The 18607-nt window shown below is 39.4% G+C and overlaps 1 protein-coding gene across 3 annotated transcripts in view; it reads left to right on the top strand.

Annotated features, from left to right (window-relative positions):
* FNIP1 (folliculin interacting protein 1) overlaps window positions 1-18607 on the top strand; it is a 109637-nt gene that overhangs the window by 39350 nt on the left and 51680 nt on the right. For all 3 annotated transcript variants that reach the window (XM_056854328.1, XM_056854320.1, XM_056854336.1), the window contains exon 2: window positions 13991-14117. In XM_056854328.1, the coding sequence (XP_056710306.1) occupies window positions 13991-14117 (127 nt within the window). The remainder of the gene's footprint in view (window positions 1-13990; window positions 14118-18607) is intronic.

Below are 18607 nucleotides of genomic sequence, written 5' to 3'. Positions count from 1 at the left end.
CAGTGCCGTAATAAGGCTCAGATGTGTATGCTATTAAAGAGCTCAAGGTTGCCTGATCAGATCTAGCACAAATACTTTGTAAATTATTGCTAAACTTGTAAATGAGAGCAACAGATCAGATCCAACTTCGGGATCTGAGGGAGGCAGTTGCTTTCTACAGAAGTTGATGCTGCGTCGAAAAGATGTTACTGAGTGGGTACTTTTGATCTCTAGATGTGGCAAGCAGGAATGAACCTTGCTGGTACAGAACCAGGAGCGTACCTTCCTCTCCACCTTTGCCCCACATAGAATAAGGAAGCAGTTTACAACCAATGTGTTCTTGCGAATGATGAGGCAAATCTTTATAAAGATCTTTGAGAACAGAATTCCTATATGTCAGGATTATAAGTCTGAGAATACTTCTCCTTCCCTCTTCGCATCATGGTATCACAGGCTGTTCACAATTAACTTGCCTTTCCATGGACTGCTAACATAAGATAGCCGAAGATAGCTTCTTAATTTCAATATAGGCCCATTTCATACAAATAAGGGAGAAAAATACTCAGCTTCTTATTAATACATGAACTCACTACCCATTTTGACCGTAATTTTTACAATGGCATCTTTTAAAGCCATGTTAGATCAGAAATACCATAGCATAGCCACTGAAAACTTGGGTGCCTACTGTGGAAAATGAAAAATTCTTATTTTAGCTGCTCTCAGCCACTCTTTCACGTAAGTAAAACATGGCTAAACTTTTGAAATAGGAATCTACAGTGCAACATGGGAAGTCAAAATGTTTTGGGGAATTGAGGTACATGCAAATATCTCTACAAATTAAATATTAAATTTTTATTCCTGTTAATGAATGGAATTGACATAAAGATTGAAGGTATATACTATTTACAGCCCTTCCCCTGCATATATACACATTCTGGCAGTTCCCCCCTCTCCCAGTGTTTCAGACAACACGTGAGCATTCCTTGGTAATACCTATATTTCTCACTTCCATGAGAATCAGAAGCAACCCCAAGCAATGATCTTGCTTTTCTTTTTGGCAATTTAATCTTGAATTTACCCAAGAGGAGGCTTTGGAAGATTTGCTGTGACCACTGTTCTCCTTACTTCCCCCAAAATTGGCAATAACCAATTGGCAATAACTTGATTAAGCTTCATAGCTGAGTAAGAATCCTGGATTTCTTGGATTCAACGCTATTGCCCTCAGTGTATATATCACACTGGAGAAGATTTGCTTGTGGTAGCCTACAGGTTGGTACTGAGTTGCTTTTATAGTACTATGTTTTGAAAAGTTTATAAATAGTTCTAGGACAGAGCAGTCTCTTATCACAACTGACTCGATCAGTCATTAGGTGATAGCTGTAAGTTCATATAATTAGAGGAAGGATTGACCCAAGGGTACTTGGCGCCCAGGAGGTTCCAGATGAAGATAAAATATCCGCTGAATCACGATAGAAAGCCTAGTCTATTATGGATTTTAACACTGTATTACAGAGGAAGGTAATGGACAGAATTGCATGTTATCTTGGTAAACATGTTTCCAAACCTGTATTTGCTGAGGAATGGATTGCAGAGGTGGGGTGTCACTGGTAAGGGAAGATCCGTAAGGGAGGGGAGCTTAACAATTTCTGCACCTGCTGACTCTTATTATGAATATCCTAATGCTGTTTTCCCTTCAGCTGGACTTACTCTTAAGATTTGAGCTCAGTCGGGGGAAAGTAGTAGTGAGGGAATTTGTAGGTAAGAATGGTAGGTAGGGCGTGGTGTGCCAGTGATCTCCTACAAATGTCCCAGTGTCATATTATTTCTCTTACAAGACACCTTGTGGGCCACAAGTGGCCCTTCTGTTGAGCATCTTGGGTCTGCTCTGTTCTGCTTCCACCATTTAATGTGACGTTAGCATTGGCAGACTTTTCAGTGGCAGCACCTCAGCACCTTGGTTGTGGGATGTCATTCTCACAGAAGTTTGTCTGGCACCTAGCCTGTTGTCCCTTAGACACTGGGTAAAACTACTTTTATTTGGCAGTTTCATTTTTACTGTATTAATTTCTCCCCCATTTCTGTTTTAAAAAATATTGATCTTTAGCTGATTTGAGCTTGCCCTAAGGAGAACTGGCTAATAAATTGATGAATCACCTTCACTCAATAATACAATAATTGGCCCATATACTATTTGGCACATGGTGTCAATCCATGCCATGGTCAAAAAAAGTATGAGCTGTTTGTGGACACGAGGGTCCCAGTTGAAGGAGTAAATAAATTTGGACCCTTGTATCCACAAACAGCTCATACTTGTTTGTTTGTACCTTTGGGGATGGGCTGTGGCTCAGTGGTAGAGCATCTGCTTGGCATGCAGATGGTCCCAGGTTCAATTCCCGGCACCTCCAGTTAAAGGGACCAGGCAGGTAGGTGTTGTGAAAGACCCCTGCATGAGACCTTGGAGAGCCGCTGCCGGTCTGAGTAGACAATACTGACTTTGATGGACCAAGGGTCTGATTCAGTATAAGGCAGCTTCATGTGTTCATGTGTTTGTTTTTGCTTTTAATTACCTTTAATTAAATTGCATATACCTTAAACTACGTATCAGCCATGCTGGGAACTGTTAGTTAATTAATTAATTGCTAAGGCTACCATCTTGCACATAGTTTGGAAGTTTAGATTCCATTAATTTATTTAGGATTTAAGCAGTCTAATTTTTCATCAATTATTATATATTAATTTTATATAAAATTAATATAATTTTTATATTAACGGTGAGTTTTTCTTATTCTTTGAATGTAAGTCAGTTTTTACTTACAGATTCCCTTTGCCACTTCCTTCTATGGGAAAGTTCCATACCCACACTATTCACAATGTCCACTACTTGGTTCTCACCTACTATTTAATAATCATGGTAATGATTTCCGGTATTAGAACTTTTGTATTATTCAGTCCTAAATCTCATTCCACACATATCTTCTATCAGAAATCTCGTTCCTGTATAATCATTGTTAAATGCATTGATCTAACCCTAAACACTGTGTTGAGTCTTTTAAAACCATACTGTATTTCTAATAACATTATTTAATTTGTAGTGTAAATCATAGCCCAAAAATGCATGAAACTCAAGTGTAATTCATTCACTAGTTAGCAAGAGAATTAGATGCTTTCCCCATTATATACCATTGTGTAGGTAAATGCATTATGGTACTTACACTTTCCATTGAGGCATCTAGTGCTGGCTACTATTGGAAAGTGCGAGAAGGGCATAGGTACCAGATGAAACGGACAAGGGTCCTAATTCCAGTATGGCTGCTCCTATCAACATTCTAAAAAGGTGCTAACATGAAAGGCATGCAGAACAGATAAGCTGACATAAACTATAAATATCATTTGCGTTGATGTCCTTAAAAATAGTTTAGAGTGATTCATCATCAGGCAGTTTTCATAACTTTGGTTAATATGACATTGGAAATAATATTCCGATAGTTATAACTTTGTACAGGACCAGCTATTAATGATATGTTATCTGTTAACAGTGTTTTATTCAGTTTCCCTTTTGAAATTAAGTAGTCCCATGATGTTAGAAGACTTTGCTTCATATAAATAATTCTGTAATGTTATTTGTAATTAATTTGTAATAAATAATTCTGTAATGTTATTAGCTGAAAAATTCGTCAGGAAGTTTTAGCTGCTTGTATTTGGAGTTGTGAAATGTAGTTGGATTCAAACTATGCTCTGTATGAGTGAACAAGCAATTCCTTTTAATAGTCCATTTTTTGTTTTAAAAGTGGAACAATATAAATGCTGACAAGAATTTGTTCAGGTTTTATCTTAGTAATGGTCATAAACTAGTATTTTTGTGCTGCAGGTGGAAGAAAGGTATTTATTTATATTATAGGCAACAGCTGGAGGACATTATTTTTAAAGATGTGAATAATTCACATGGTAATTATGTGTATAAAGAAGATGATGCAAATAGATGTTTTCAGAGGGGACATGAAAGTGGCACACTATAGCATGTTATATAGTATGGCCTTTTATGCATGGCTGTTTCCCTCATGGTTACCCCTCCGACGACTTTAAGTCTTCGTTTTGATTATGCATGCCATTTCTGATGGTCAGAGGTCGCCTTGCTCTCCCCCATGTATCCGCGCATTTTGCCTGCGTTTTCAGGGACCTGTTTTATGTCGAATTTGAAAACGCGGGGAAATGCAGAGGGAGAGCAAGGCGACCTCTGACGGTCGGAAATGGCATGCATAATCAAAACAAAGACCCAAAGTCGTTGGGAGGGGTGACAGCAAGGGAAACAGCCATTCATAAAAGGCCTATATGTGATGCTGAATGATTAGAGCGGTGTTTTTCAAAATGTTTTCAATTGGGCCTCTAATGAGCACTCTGGATCATCCTAATCTCAAATTTAAATTACTGTTGATAAATAATCTGTTTTACTTGTTAGACCTAGATAGAGGGGGGCATCTATAAAATATGTCATATTGTGTTAAACCTTTAAATGTATCTTGTCATTACTTTGCCACATTTAAACCAAATAATCCTTCTTCCTTTTGGCAAACATTCTACTTCCTCTCCAAACGCGGGAGTCTGATTGGTACATCCTTATTTTAAAATCTTTGTAAAACTGGGATCTAGTTTAAATATTGAAGACAAGGTGAAACTCTGAAGATAAGCTATCCATCCAGCTCTTTATTTCTTTTTCTTTTTTTAGTTTATTTTTGTAATTAAGGGGATACAAAAGGGAAAAAAAGGGAAGGGTAAAAATCGTTTGATATACAAAAACAATATAGCAGATTCAATAGAAAAATAAGCTTAGTCGAGTACAATATCATATAACAAGCCTGAGTATTGATCAAATACTATATAGTGTATCTAAAAATGTAATTGTAAAAATATAAAAATCATTCAGACTATCTACCTGTTACACATTGAAAGTATATTGTACCGTAGGAAAGCCCAGAAATTACTTAACGAATAGTTGAGACATATTAAATAAAATATTGCCTATTACTCATTCTAGTACTATTCAATAAGTGTCAATAATTTGATTAGCTAGAAATCATATAAGTGTAAAATGATTCCCACTTTTCGTCAAACTGTTCTGTAAGTTCATTATGATTAGGGTTCAGTATAAAAGTCATTTTGGCCATACTGGCGTAGTCTAGCAGTTCTTCTTTCCAGTCTTCTATTTTGGGTATTTGCGTTTGCTTCCAGGTTCTTGCCAGAACCACTCTGGCTGCCGTTGTAGCATACTTAAAAACATCATGAAATCTCGAAGGCAGATTTGATGGGACCATACTAAGCAGATAGTATTTAGGGTCTAGTGTTATCTTTGTTTTTGTTATTGTCTGTAATTCTCATTGGATCTTTTTCCAAAACATTTGTAATTTAGGACATGTCCACCAAACATGAAAGTAAGAACCATCCGTTTCTTGACATTTCCAACAGGCGCCTTTCTTTCCAGAGGAAGTCATCTGTGAAACCATATTTGGGGTCATGTACCATCTGTAAAATGTTTTATACCAATTTTCTTTCATTTCTTGGCACACAGTATATTTCAATTCAGATGTACAGAGTTTTTCCCATGATTCCATTGTGACCATTTCACCAAAGTTTTGCATCCACTTGATCATATTAATTTTTACTTGTTCTTCTGTGTCATATTTCAAGAGGAGTTTGTAGATTTTTCCTAGTAAGTGAATATCACTCTTAGTTATTATCAATTCAAATTCTGTCAATTCTCGAAATGGTCGAGGATATAAACAGTCTTTTTGTAGATTGGACCTCAGTTGAAGGTAGGTCAGCCAGTTTAACTTTTGGAATTTTTCTTGAAGTTTAATTAAACTTTTAATTTCTCCTGTGGGCTCTATCATATCGTTGTACGTAAAATGGACAGCCGTTTTCAGTTTGACGTTATCATGGTAGGCTTCAATCGGAGACATTATGGATGGTGGAGAGGGACTAACTCTTCTTTTATACCTTTTCCAAATTTTAAGTATCGCCATTTTGATATCACAATCTTCTGATGCTTTATTCATTTGAATTGTTGTTGAGGAGTCCCACAAAACTTTATGAAATCCTTGCCCAAAATCCGCTCGTTCTAAAGTGACGTGTCTACTTTTGGGATGTTAAATCCATTCTGTAATCCAAGTTAAGCAGGCAGCATGATAATATAGTTTAAGATTGGGTAATGCTAATCCTCCTCTTTTCTTGCAAAACTTTAAATCTGATTCTTGGCTTTTTCGCGTTCCACATGAAACGATTGATTTGTTTTTGCCAATTTTCTATTATTCTGTCTGGTAAATAAATCGGGAGAAACTGAAATAAAAAATTTAATCTTGGAAGTACATTCATCTTTATCACAGATATCCTTCCCAACCAGGAAATATTCATTTTGGACGATGAGCTTAAGTCTCTTTCTATTTCTCCCCAAATTTTTAGATAGTTTAGTTTTAAAAGTGTCTTATTTTGTGATGATATGTTGACACCCAAATATTTAACTGGCTCCTTCGTTATTTGACATCCAGTAATTTCTTTGATATGGTTGTCTTCGTTGTTTGTAGTATTAAAAGTCAAAATTTTTGTCTTTGCTTTGTTCAATTTATAGCCGGAATACTTTGCAAATTCCATAATATGATGCTGAACAAATGGAAGGGTTTGTTTTGGGTTTTGACGTATTAACACAACATCATCTTCATAGCTTTTAATTTTGTGTTCTTCATTTCCTGCTGTGAGACCTTTAACATTTGGATCATTTCTTATATAATTCGCAAGAACCTCCATAGACAAATCAAAAAGAAGTGGAGAAAGTGGACATCCTTGTCTGTTGCCTTTGGTGGTGTTAAATTCTGTTGATAAACGACCATTAATTAGAAGACGTGCCTTTTGAGCCGAGTATATTGTATTGAATACCCTAAGAAGGGTGTCTCCACAGTCCATTTGTTGAAGTGTTTTTAGAATGAAATGCCAGGAGACATTGTCGAAGGCTTTTTCTGCATCTAAGAAAATCATGGCAGTCTTTAATGATTTTGACTTAATGTGTTTGATTGTGCTGAGGACCAATCGTACGTTATCTCTCATAAGTCTCTTTGGAACAAACCCGGTTTGATCTGGGTGCACCAATTTGCTGATATGTTTTTGAAGTCTTTTGGTGATTATAGAGACAAACAATTTATAGTCAATGCTCAGCAGATAGATTGGTCTGTATGCCTGAGGGAGATAAGGACTGGTGCCTTCCTTTGGTTTCAAAGATATGTGTGCTTCTTGCGAGGATGGTGGAATCTTTCCATGTTCAATTACCTCATTGTACAAAGATAGTAAGACAGGCGTTAGTTGTTGTTCAAAAAGCTTGTAAAATTGTGGAGTAATCCCGTCCGGACCTGGTGCTTTGTCTGGTTTCAAATTGTTTATGGCATCAACAATTTCTTGTGTTGTCAGCTTCTAATTGAGACTCTCTTGCTCCTCTGGTAATAACTTGGGTAATTTTGCATCTGATAAATAACTTGATAGCCCCTGTTCTTGCAAGTCGTCCTTTGCATATAGTTGTTTACAGTAATCAACAAATATTTTTTAATTTCTTCCTGTTTATTATAAGTTATGCCATTAGTTTTTGCTCCGATTATCTTTCTTTTCTTCTCTTGTTGTCGGAGTTGGTTGGCTAGAAATCGACCAGGTTTATTCGCTCTTTCAAAAAATCTTTGCTTGGCATATTTGACTTTTATTTTAATTTCTTCTGTCTCTATCACTTCAATCTGATGTTTGGTCAGCTTGATGTCACGGAGAGTGGTTTTGTCTGGTTTAATTTGAATTTTTTTTCTAGTAATCTTAGTTGTTCTAGAGGATCTTTAAGTTTCTTTTGTTTATCTTTTCTGATTTTGGCATTTAAAGCTATCATTTTTCCTCGGACAAACGCTTTACTGGCATCCCATACAACAAAGTCAGACATACCTGGGGTCTTATTTAAGGCGAAAAACTCTTTTACATCGCTTTTGCATTGTTCAAGTATCTGTTTTCTCCGTAATATTTGGTCGTTTAGCCGCCATCTCCTAATTCCTGATCTTCCTTGTAGCAAAGTCAATTCAAGTAGATTATGATCTGACAGTGTTCTAGGTACAATCTGTATCAAGTCTACACTTGTTATCATTGATCTGGAAATCCAACACATATCAATCCTGGAATGTGATCCATGATGGTTTGAATAGAATGTATAATCTTTCGTTCTTGGATTTTTCGTTCTCCATGCATCAATTAAGTTGAACTCCTTCATGAATTTAAAAACATTATTTGGTAGTTTTCCAGATGTGCTGTTATGGGATTTGTCAATCATTGGATTTGTGACTGCGTTAAAATCTCCTATAAGTATAATTTCTCCTTGATGACAGTCTGCAAGATTCTTAAACAGTGTTTCATAAAAATTTTCTTTAGCTGCATTTGGGGCATATATATGGGCTAATGTGAAACAAATTCCATCTGAACCATGGGCAATTAAAATTTGATATCGTCCATCTGGGTCTGCAAGATGACTCTTAACAGTTAGGATGTTCTCATTGATGTAGGTAACCAGACCTCTCTTCTTCACTTGGGCCGATGCAAAATAGGGAGTCCCGAGATGGTTCGTCTGAAGAATTTTTTCATGTTCTTTCTCGATGTGTGCTTTTTGAAGACAGACAATATCCTTTTGCTTTTTTAAACTATGAAAGACTTTCTTTTGTTGGGAGAGTTGAGACCATTGATGTTCAGTGATACAATTTGTAAGTGGCCCATGATAAATTAAAAATCAAATCTACAACGCTGCTGCTTGGTCTGATTTGTCTTCTTCAGGAGTTTTCTTGTGTTTCCGTAATTCTCGTTTTTCAAGTGGTTGTTTTTTATCTTTCTGAGTCGGCTGAGAACTATGTGAACTTGTTTCAGGAGTATCTTCTGAGTCCTTCGAGGGAAAGTTTCTTGGTGTTTTTAGTTCCTCGAGCAATTCTTCAGCTTGAAGTTGGTTGTGAACTATTCTTTTTCCTTGTGGCAGCGAAATTTCTAGAGAGTATGGAATGAGCCAGCGGAACCTGATTTGTCTATTTATCAGTTCTTGTTTTAAATTGTTGTACTCTTTCCTTTTGGCAAGGGCACTTCACGGAAGGTCGGATAAAATCTGTATTGAGTTTCCTTCCTAAACCAAGGGATCGTCTCTTTGTGTCCTAAGCAGCAGATCTCTGGTTCTTTTGTGGACAAATCTCACCAGTATGTCCCTGGGTTTATTATATTTACTGGCATAGGCAGAGTTTATTCTGTAACAGTATTCCAACAGAGTATTGTCTTCGTCAAATTCGTAGTTTTCATGAAGTAATGTCCTAATATCTGACTCTAAGATGGTTTTCCCGAATCGTTCAGGAATCCCACGGAATTTGATATTTTTGTCTCTGAATTTCACTTCATTTGCGTCAGATTTGACTGACAGGTCTTGAATTGTTTTAGATTAATCTCGGAGCTCTGTAGTATGTTGGTTGACTGATGTCTCTATGTCTTCTTGTTTCTGTTTAATTTTAATTATTTCTTGAGAGTTGAATTTGAGCTTTTCTTTGACCTTTGCAAAGCATAGCAGCTCTTTATTTACACTGATAGCCAAACTGGATGCTTCAAGCTTCTTTAAAGAGGGATCCATTTGAAGCCAGTCAGTCAAAGCTTTATTTTCAATCACTTAAGTTATTACAAGATGAGATCAGCTTTATGGACTATGTAAATATGCAAAAACCAGACAAAATAATTTTAATTGCTTAACAAATGGTGTGAGGCTTTGACAGTCCAGGCATAGGAACCTGCTTTACCTGCAGCTGCTTTCAGGAAAGGTAGGGCCACAACAGTGATCAGGAAGGGCAATAAACAGATGAAGTCTCATCAACAAAGTTGTCTAAGTGTACATAATTTGATACAGCCCAACAACTGTGAAAACTAATATAAATAAATAAAAATGCAGATGAATTAAGGTGAGTGCTAGCTTCTGTTTCCCTGCTCTTGGTTCAAGGCAGTAAGAAACTTCGGGAAAATAATGAACCTTGTGTGGAGTGTTGTCTTCTCTGCACTTGAAATAGCAGTGTATACACAACCCTGATGGTGCCTAAGCATCTTCCATAGTGTCTTAGAACCAGATGTGACCTTGGTCTTTGACTATGCACTCTGAAAATTGATGTACCTGATTGGCTATATTGTCTCCAGGAAGTAATCAAGCTTTTGTTGTCCGTTCCAATTTGATGTGTTCATTTTGTGCTCTTTCATTACATCCTTCTGAGTCCATTGACTTCATTGGGTTTAGAAAGGTGTAACTCTGCTTAGGGAATTGCATGACGTGTAAGTGCAGTGAATCCTGTTTCCATCTCATAGAGATGGTTAAGAAAATAACAGGTTGGATTGTACCATCTTTTGTATTGTCAAAAGAGTGGAGAGGAGTCACTTTTAACTGCTGAAAAGGCTATGCCAGGGATAATGACTAGGGTTGCCAACCTCCAGGTACTAACTGGAGATCTCCTGCTATTTCAACTGATCTCCAGCCGATAGAGGCCAGTTCACATTCCTAAAGATTTGAAACACTTTCTGCTCTTCATTGCCATACTGCTGTCAGAGCTGAATGTCAAAATCCTAGCAAGTGGAAGGAGGGGGAGGAAAACCTCACCAGAAAGAATTGGATAAATCAAAGGCCCTTTTTGCCAATGTTGCCTTAATAACTATATACAAAAAATTGCATTTATTATAATATAATTGCATAAAAACACCATTCCACAAGTGGCCTGAACCTGAACAAAATTAGTAAACGAATCTTAAATTTGCATAAATGGGTATACTGTTTACAGAGATCAGCCACAACATACATTCAAAGGATTATAATTGAAGTAAAAATGTGACCATACATTTACATTTAATTTTACATGTCAATAAATGTACATAGAGTTTGTGTTTTGTTTATCGTTACATAGTTTTCTCTTGGCTCTCAGTGGCAATTTCAACATTTGACTCTGTGAGATGGATAAGGTTATATTTCTCCAACTGAAGCGCAACTGCCCCTCCCCCCCAAAAAAGTGAAATTATCACAGGGAAATAGGTGTTCTTTGGCTAGAGAACTGTACAGATGTGCTCTCTTCATTAGTATGCTGTTGTTTTGCAAGAAATAATGCATGGAGTAATAAAGCACACAGTAGTCTTCCATACTGAAGTATTTTGCCAATAGCATCCCATGTGGTCAGCCAAGGAATGCCGACAGAGATCATAGTACCCAGACTTGGAAACTGAAATCAGTCACGTGTGTGTGTGTGTATATCTATATCTATATATCTAGCTATATCTATAAAAAAAAAAAACACCCCTCCACTTAAGCCAGACTTGCACCCTTGCCTGTAAAATTCCCTTTTCCTAGATCGTGTTACTTGAGTTACAGGAACAAATGTTAGCTACTTCAGTATTATTTAACTTTTATTAGGCTTTTACATATGACATTGTATGCAAGAATGTTCATCAATATTATTTCAAGTATTGCAATACATTGATCACATACAGCATGCCTGTAACAGTTTGAGCTGTGTTTTGCAACTAATTATTAAAGGACATTGAATAGTACTGCATTTTCCTTCTTCCCTTTACCAGGCATAGCTTTGACATGCCAGCATAATCATATAATGTATTTACTTGTTTTCCCACTCTTCCACATGAAGCCTGCTGGGTGACCTTGGGCCAGTCACAGTTCTCTGCAAACTCTCTCAGTCCCCCCACCTCACAAGGTGTCTGTGTTGGGGAGGGGGAAGGGAAGGCAATTGTAAGCCACTTTGAGACTCCTTAAAGGTAGAGAAAAAGCAGGGTATAAAAACCAGCTCTTCTTCTTCTATTTTCCCATTCAGCTATCATTGTTAAAATAGCATACTTTAAATGTTGCATAATGAATTCCTGTTAGAGTAACTATTCATAACAATAATTCATGATAATTAGCTGGAATGTTTTCAGTTTAGCTTAAGCGGAATGGTACAAAACATAGGGTTGGATCCAGACTAAATTTGATGCTTGTGAAAGGCATTTCTGTCCGTGGAATGGAACTTCCCACCTTTCCCTCAAGCTCAATCCAAAGTCTTGCCCCAGCTAACAGTACAATTTTCAACCCCATTTCACAGTGAAAAGTTAAATTAAAAGGATCTTAGAAGTCTTGGACACAAGATCATTTTTCAGCTAGAACCAGAAAACATTTTTCAAATGCAGTAAATGGCCTTGTTTGATTGATCTTCTTGTTATGTACTCTTTAAAAATTCAAAAGGAATTAATTTTAATTATTTAAGTTTATTTTCTTAGGCCCACATTTGATTTCACTTAACAAATCTATATAACTGCTTCTCTAACATCCAAAAATGAAAGGCTATTCACTGTCTGATAAATTCACTGAAAAGGGTCAGAAATTTGGTCCCATCTTGTTAAAACTTCTGATATGCTTATTGCTACTTCAACAGTGAATTCTTTTGGGAAATGCAATCCTGAACAAGTCTGAATGCATCCCTGAGTCCACCACATGGAGGCCCCCGCCATTTTCAATCATGTGAAAATCACTGGCTCATCTGTCTGTTTATGATTGCTTATTTCCTTGTTAGAATTTTTTTAAGCTACCTTTTCCTTTGTGATTTAAATTAGGATTTTAATGAAGTAAAATTTATTTACTTCATGTATATGATGTCGTTCTCCCCAGTGGGGACCCAAAGTGGCTTACATCATTCTTCTCACCTCCATTTTATCCTCCTAACAATCCCCTTCTCTCTCCTTACTGCATTGCCCTTATCTTCTCTGCTGTTTCTCCATCTAGGCCCCATTACCCCAGGAATGATTCTGGGCGGGGGGGTGAGGTCAGATGGAGCTTCCAGAATGGAAAAAGTACATGAGAAAATTCTCTGTGCTTTTGTGCACACGATGTTAGATATAGGCTCTTTATATTTATTAAAAATTGCAAATCTCACAATTTTATTTACATAATTCTTTGGAATTCTGATTTGTCCATACTGGGGCTTGTAGGTTAACTAAATTAAATGTTCATTTGTATTCAACCTGTCTTGTTTGCTTTCTAAATCCATTCAGATATCCCACATAAATAGGCATTACGATAGAATTATATACTATTGTTAAATTTCATTCCCTTCCTTAATCATGTATCATAGTTGATTCTGAGCTTCATTCCTTTTCCTAAAAAGAAATTTGTAATTAACTTTGCCCATTTCTTTAACTGAGCGTCCTCTGATCTTACCACTTGGAGTTCTCACATAGCAGGGCTGGGAGGAAGGCTACACAGCCTTCCTTTCCACATTACAAGCACGATTGGGCTTGTAGCGTATGTGTGTGGGGGGAGGCTGGAGCCTTCCAAGCCCCACTGTGCGCACGCTCTGAGCGTGCGCACAGCAGGGCTGGGAGGAACACTGCATCCTCCCTTTCCATGCTACAAGCCCGATTGGGCTTGCAGCGTGGAACAGGAGGCTGGAGCCTTCTTGGGAGTGCACGGGGGATCGTCCCCCCCTTTCTGCTTCCTCCCGCCGGCCATCAGCTGGTGGGCGGGCAGCCTGGTTGATTGGCGGGCAAATGCCCACCACAACCGGGCAGTTGGCAACCCTAGCTTCCATATGTCTCAATTTCCTTGAAACTTTGCTTTGTTCTGGTGTGGTGTTTCAGTCTCTCTCTCTCTCTGCACTAATATTAGCAACTTCATCGTAATTGTGATTTGTATTTGTAATTTGTATATTGACAAGAGTGAGAAGTACCTTTTGATAATAACTTATTTTTACATATGTTAAGCTAGAACTGTTTGATACTCCAGTGAATAATGCTATCAATAAATGTACAACCAGTTGCACAACTGTGCAATTTGTGCCAGTTATTTTTCTCTTTCCACATATTAGAATCTGACCTTGATGTTTCCTTTAAATAGGATCATTAATTGTAACAGCCGTTATTTAATACCTTACAGTGATAGAACCCATTCTTTCTCTCTTTCCTGTTAAAGCTGGCCTTTGCCGGAGTATGATCCAAGTCAAATTCGCTTAATTGTATACCAAGACTGTGAAAGAAGAGGGCGAAATGTCTTGTTTGACTCCAGCGCAAAGAGAAGAACTGAAGATCCCTCAGTTTCAGTAAGTAATGTTAATTGGAACTCAGCTATACTGTGTTTGTGTTTTTTCAAATCTAGCAGAAGCTTAATATGAAGAAGCTTCTACAATAAATTCTTTGCATTCGTAGTGACACTTCAAAGAGAGATGTTCATTAAGCAGTATTTAAAAAAGGATTCTGTTGCAAAGCACTGGAGCTTCAGTGATTACCCCTAACGACTTAACTATTGTGGCAGTCTCATCTTTTTAACCTCGCTTTTTATTACCTCATATTTTCTTTCAGAGGATTTGTTATTTCTTATAGCTTTGCTAATCTTCTACATGGCACAAAAGTGATTTCTCTTTTTTGCCTTTCTTCTCTTGTGGCAAAGCAAGGATTAAATAAAGTTTAAACATAGGAAGGTACCACATCTCTATACAAGATGAAGTAGGGGCTCTGTATAATACTGGTTATTACCGTATTTTTCGCTCCATAGGACCACCTTTCCATAAGACGCACCTAGTTTTTAGAGGAGGAAAACAAGAAAAAATCTTGTTTTCCTCCTCTAAAAACTTGTCTTATGGAGCGAATGCGGGCTGCGCACGTGCGCGTCGGGACGGCGCGAGCCGGCGTTTCCCGCCCCGACGGCCAGTTGGGAGGCGGGCGGGGCCGCACAGAGCCGGCTGGGCGTGTGTGTGTCGGGACGGCGCGAGCCAGCGTTCCCCGCCCCGACAACCAGCTGGGAGGCGGGCGGGGCCGCACAGAGCTGGCTGGGCGCATGCGCCGCCTCGTTCTGTGCGGTCCCGCCCGCCTCCCAGCTGGCCGTCAGGGCGGGGAACGCTAGCTTGCGCCGTACCGACGCGCATGCGCCCAGCCCGCATTCGCTCCATAAGACGCACGGACATTTCCCCTCACTTTTGAGGAGGAAAAAAGTGCATCTTATGGAGCGAAAAATACGGTATACAGTTACCGGGGGGGGGGAATCTTATTTCCCCCTCTCCTACTATTTCCTTTTTCCCTTCCCTGAAAGCCCTCATAGCCTGTCCCCTTTTTCTTCTGCCTTCTCTCCTTCCCACCCATCCACTAGCCAACCTTCCTTTATCTGCCCCCCTTTTTTCATCTTTCATTCCTTCCCTCACCCTTGAGGCCTATCCCAGGAAAACTGTAGCACTGTTGCCTGGTGCCACCTGGCTGGGCAGTGCTGGCTGCCCAGCCAGGTCCAGTTGCTTGATGTTGAACCTGGAAAGACCTGCGAGGGGGGGTACTGCACTTTCCCCTCTATCCCTTTCCCCCATACTGTTTCTCCCCCCTACTGGCTGCCCACCTGTCCTCACCTTCCCCTGCTTCTATCTCTCCTTCCCACCCACCAACCGAACCTCCCTTTTATATCCCCTCCATCTTCAGCTATATTTATTATTTATTTAGTTCAGTTATACCCCACATTTCTTCCCAGTGGGGAACCAAAGCAGCTTACATCATTCTCTGTTCCTCTATTTTATACTCACAACAACCCTGTGAGGTATGTTAGGCTGAGAGTGTGTAACTGGCCCAAGATCACCCAGTGAATTTTCAAGGCAGAGTGCTAATTCGAACCTGGGTCTCTTAGACTCTAGTTTGAAACTCTTACCACTGCATCTTTCTGCTTTGGGGGTGGTGGTGGCGGCTGCTGGTGAACAGTAGCAAACAGCCCTTGTTAGGTAAGTTGTGCAAGTCTCATGATATCAAGTTGCCTGGTAGTTGGTGCCAGGCCTGGTCCCTGATGAGTCCTCCCACAAAAGCCAAAACAGCCCTGGAAAGGGACCTGTCCCTCAGATATATTGATTATTGTTATGCTCATAATTAAGCATCATATACTCTCTCTTTCCATCAATCCTCTGTTGCCATCTGGCAATTTTGCTTTTTCATGTTTCCCCCCATATTTTCTTGAGGGACATTTGAGTTTGAGCACAGAGTGTTCCCCTGAAACATAATCATCTTTTTCTGGAACATGGAAATATTCAGATCACATCTCTCAGCAAAGTGGCAAACGGGTCCCGTTCTGCTCTTGATGGCATACATGAAGTGCTAGTTCCATCCCACGGCACTTTTGCCCTTTGGAATAAAACACTGTGTGGGACAATTTTTTTTTTGCTGTGAAAAGAGCATCTGTTAACTGCCTTTTAGAATTCAGTGCCTTCTGCTAGCTGCTCCCCACATGGCCCAGTGTGATTTATGGCTGTTTTTCTTCCCCCAAATACAGTTTTATTTATTTATTTATTTTTCGTATTTATAGCCCGCCCTCATTCCCAGTCAGACCGGGCTCGGGGCGGGTAACAACCTTTGGAATCACTTAAAACCATAACACGCTAGAAACCCACAATTATAACAGCTATAAACACAATGGCATCAAATAAACAATAGATACCACTATGGGCCGGACAAGTAGGTTGAGACCCCACAGATGGCAGTGGGGAGGGGAAATGGGGAACTCTAGTATAGTAGTCTGAGGGAATATGTGGGCTTTGGAGTTGCACAAAGCTGTTCATCAAAAAGATGGACTCTGCTAATTCTGAAATCATATAACTGGAGGAAGGGTTTCTTATGACAGGGCTATACTTCTGTTCCCTGCTCCCAGCAAACTGAAATTTCTTGCTCCATGGAGGAGATCACGTCAGTAGAAGATATGTCTTAGCCAGAAAATAACTTTTGTAAGGCTTGCAGTGTATCGTCTGCCAGCACTTCTGATAACAGACTGTTCTGAAGGAAAGACCTTCTCATACTAGTGAAAATTTGTGGTTAAATGTTTGACATGTCCCCAAAGCAGTTCCATTGGGATAGTTTTTTTTTAAGTCTTGTTACATGGAGAAATGGCTATGAGCAAGAACCGCTTGGAATTACTCCAGGGGCCACTGCAGACACAATGCTGTTGGTTGCTCAGCCATGGCTTAACAGTATCTCATATAGTGTATTGCTCATGGAAGCTAGGGTGGGTAAGAAATCAGTCGTCAGTGGACTTCGAGGCACTTCTCACATTTTCAGGCAAGAGTACAGACTTGATATAACTTCACATGGATTACTTATGCATAATTGCAAGAGATCCTGAATATCCACTTTTACTTTGAAAATTTACAGTACTCTAGTGGATCACTGGGATCTTGGTTCTTTTTTTTTTTTTAAGTAGTAGACTGAAGCAAGCCCACTCCTGAACTAGACCATGAATTTATGTATATTTGAAAGATGCTGAAGTGACCTGTCAATCATTAATAAACTTGGTAACTATTTATACAGCGCCACTTTAAAGCAAGGCTTCTGAAAATTAAACTCCTTCCTATAATCAGAGGTGTGTGTGCAGTCTGGGCAAAAATGGTTTAGGGTGAACTATTTTATTTTCAGATAGTTGTGAATGAATCTATAAACATACGTAGTGATCCAAAACAACCCCAAAGCGCATCCACATCCTCACCTACCAAGAAAAATTATGATCTCAGAAGAAAAGAGTTGGCAACAGGGAGGCAGAAGCAAAACAAAAATGGAGGGCAAATTATGTAAAAAGGAACTTCCAGAGGCATCACTTCTCATGGAGATGCAGGAAGTAATGCCATATGGAAATGAAGGTCAGGGCTTTGGGAAGAAAGAAAAAGAGGCCTGATAGAGATATTTCCTTGAGTGAGTGAGAGAGGAACAGCCCCTTCCTGGGGGGTAGGGGGGGATCCACGGTAGCTGGGAGCAGCACAGCCACGCTGCCTCCTCAGAGGCCTCCTGGCTGCCGCAGAGAATAAAAAAGGCAAAAATGGGGAAAATGCCCCCATTGAAAACAGTGGGGTTGAGACACCAAAAAAGCACCGGGGGGGCATTACTGGGCTGGAAAGGGGTTGGGAAGCTGACTAAAGTCAACTCCGCCTCTGTGAACGCCCCTGGACCTGCCCCCCCAATGCCAGCGCCGCCGTTCTCTTCCAGGATTTAGTTCCTGGAGAGGCTGCACTGGCAGGGGAGCCCTGCGGAGCTCCGCAGCACCCAGGCACTGATAGGAATGCCTTTCGCCGCAGTGTAATTGTGATTATATTATATTGTGATAAGTGGGCAATTATGCTGGCGTGGGGTCACACCGCCTCCAAATGACTTCCCCCTCCTTTCAGGAATGCGCTCTTAGGAGAAAAAATGACTAAGAGAGAGGGATTCATTTTAAGATCTATGTTGATAGCTCAGCGGTGTTTGGGTGATTCAAAACCGAGCAAGGCTCATTATTTTAAGAGACTCGTATCCAACTGGAAGCACTTCAGTATTGAGCCCTGATGAGGATACGCTGAATGTAACTCTGCTTAGGATAGCACTGTAGCTGTATGGAAGTACCATCAGCGTTCCTTGTGCTGCTGACCACTATTGGCACAGTATGGTGCCCCCAGTACTTATTTACTACATTTACATGCCCTTGCTTGGGGGAAGGGCTTTTTTTTTTAATGCAGCTCTTATTCAGTAACCTGTTATAATTTTGGAAACATGGCTTGAGCTATACTTGGAACGCAAGACAGCCAATTATTTTTGTTGCATAATATCT

The sequence above is a fragment of the Euleptes europaea genome, chromosome 1 (assembly GCF_029931775.1).
Source record: "Euleptes europaea isolate rEulEur1 chromosome 1, rEulEur1.hap1, whole genome shotgun sequence".
Classification (NCBI taxonomy): Eukaryota; Metazoa; Chordata; class Lepidosauria; order Squamata; family Sphaerodactylidae; genus Euleptes; species Euleptes europaea.
Note: the sequence above shows the minus strand (reverse complement) of the source record. Positions and strands in the feature narration are given on the sequence as shown.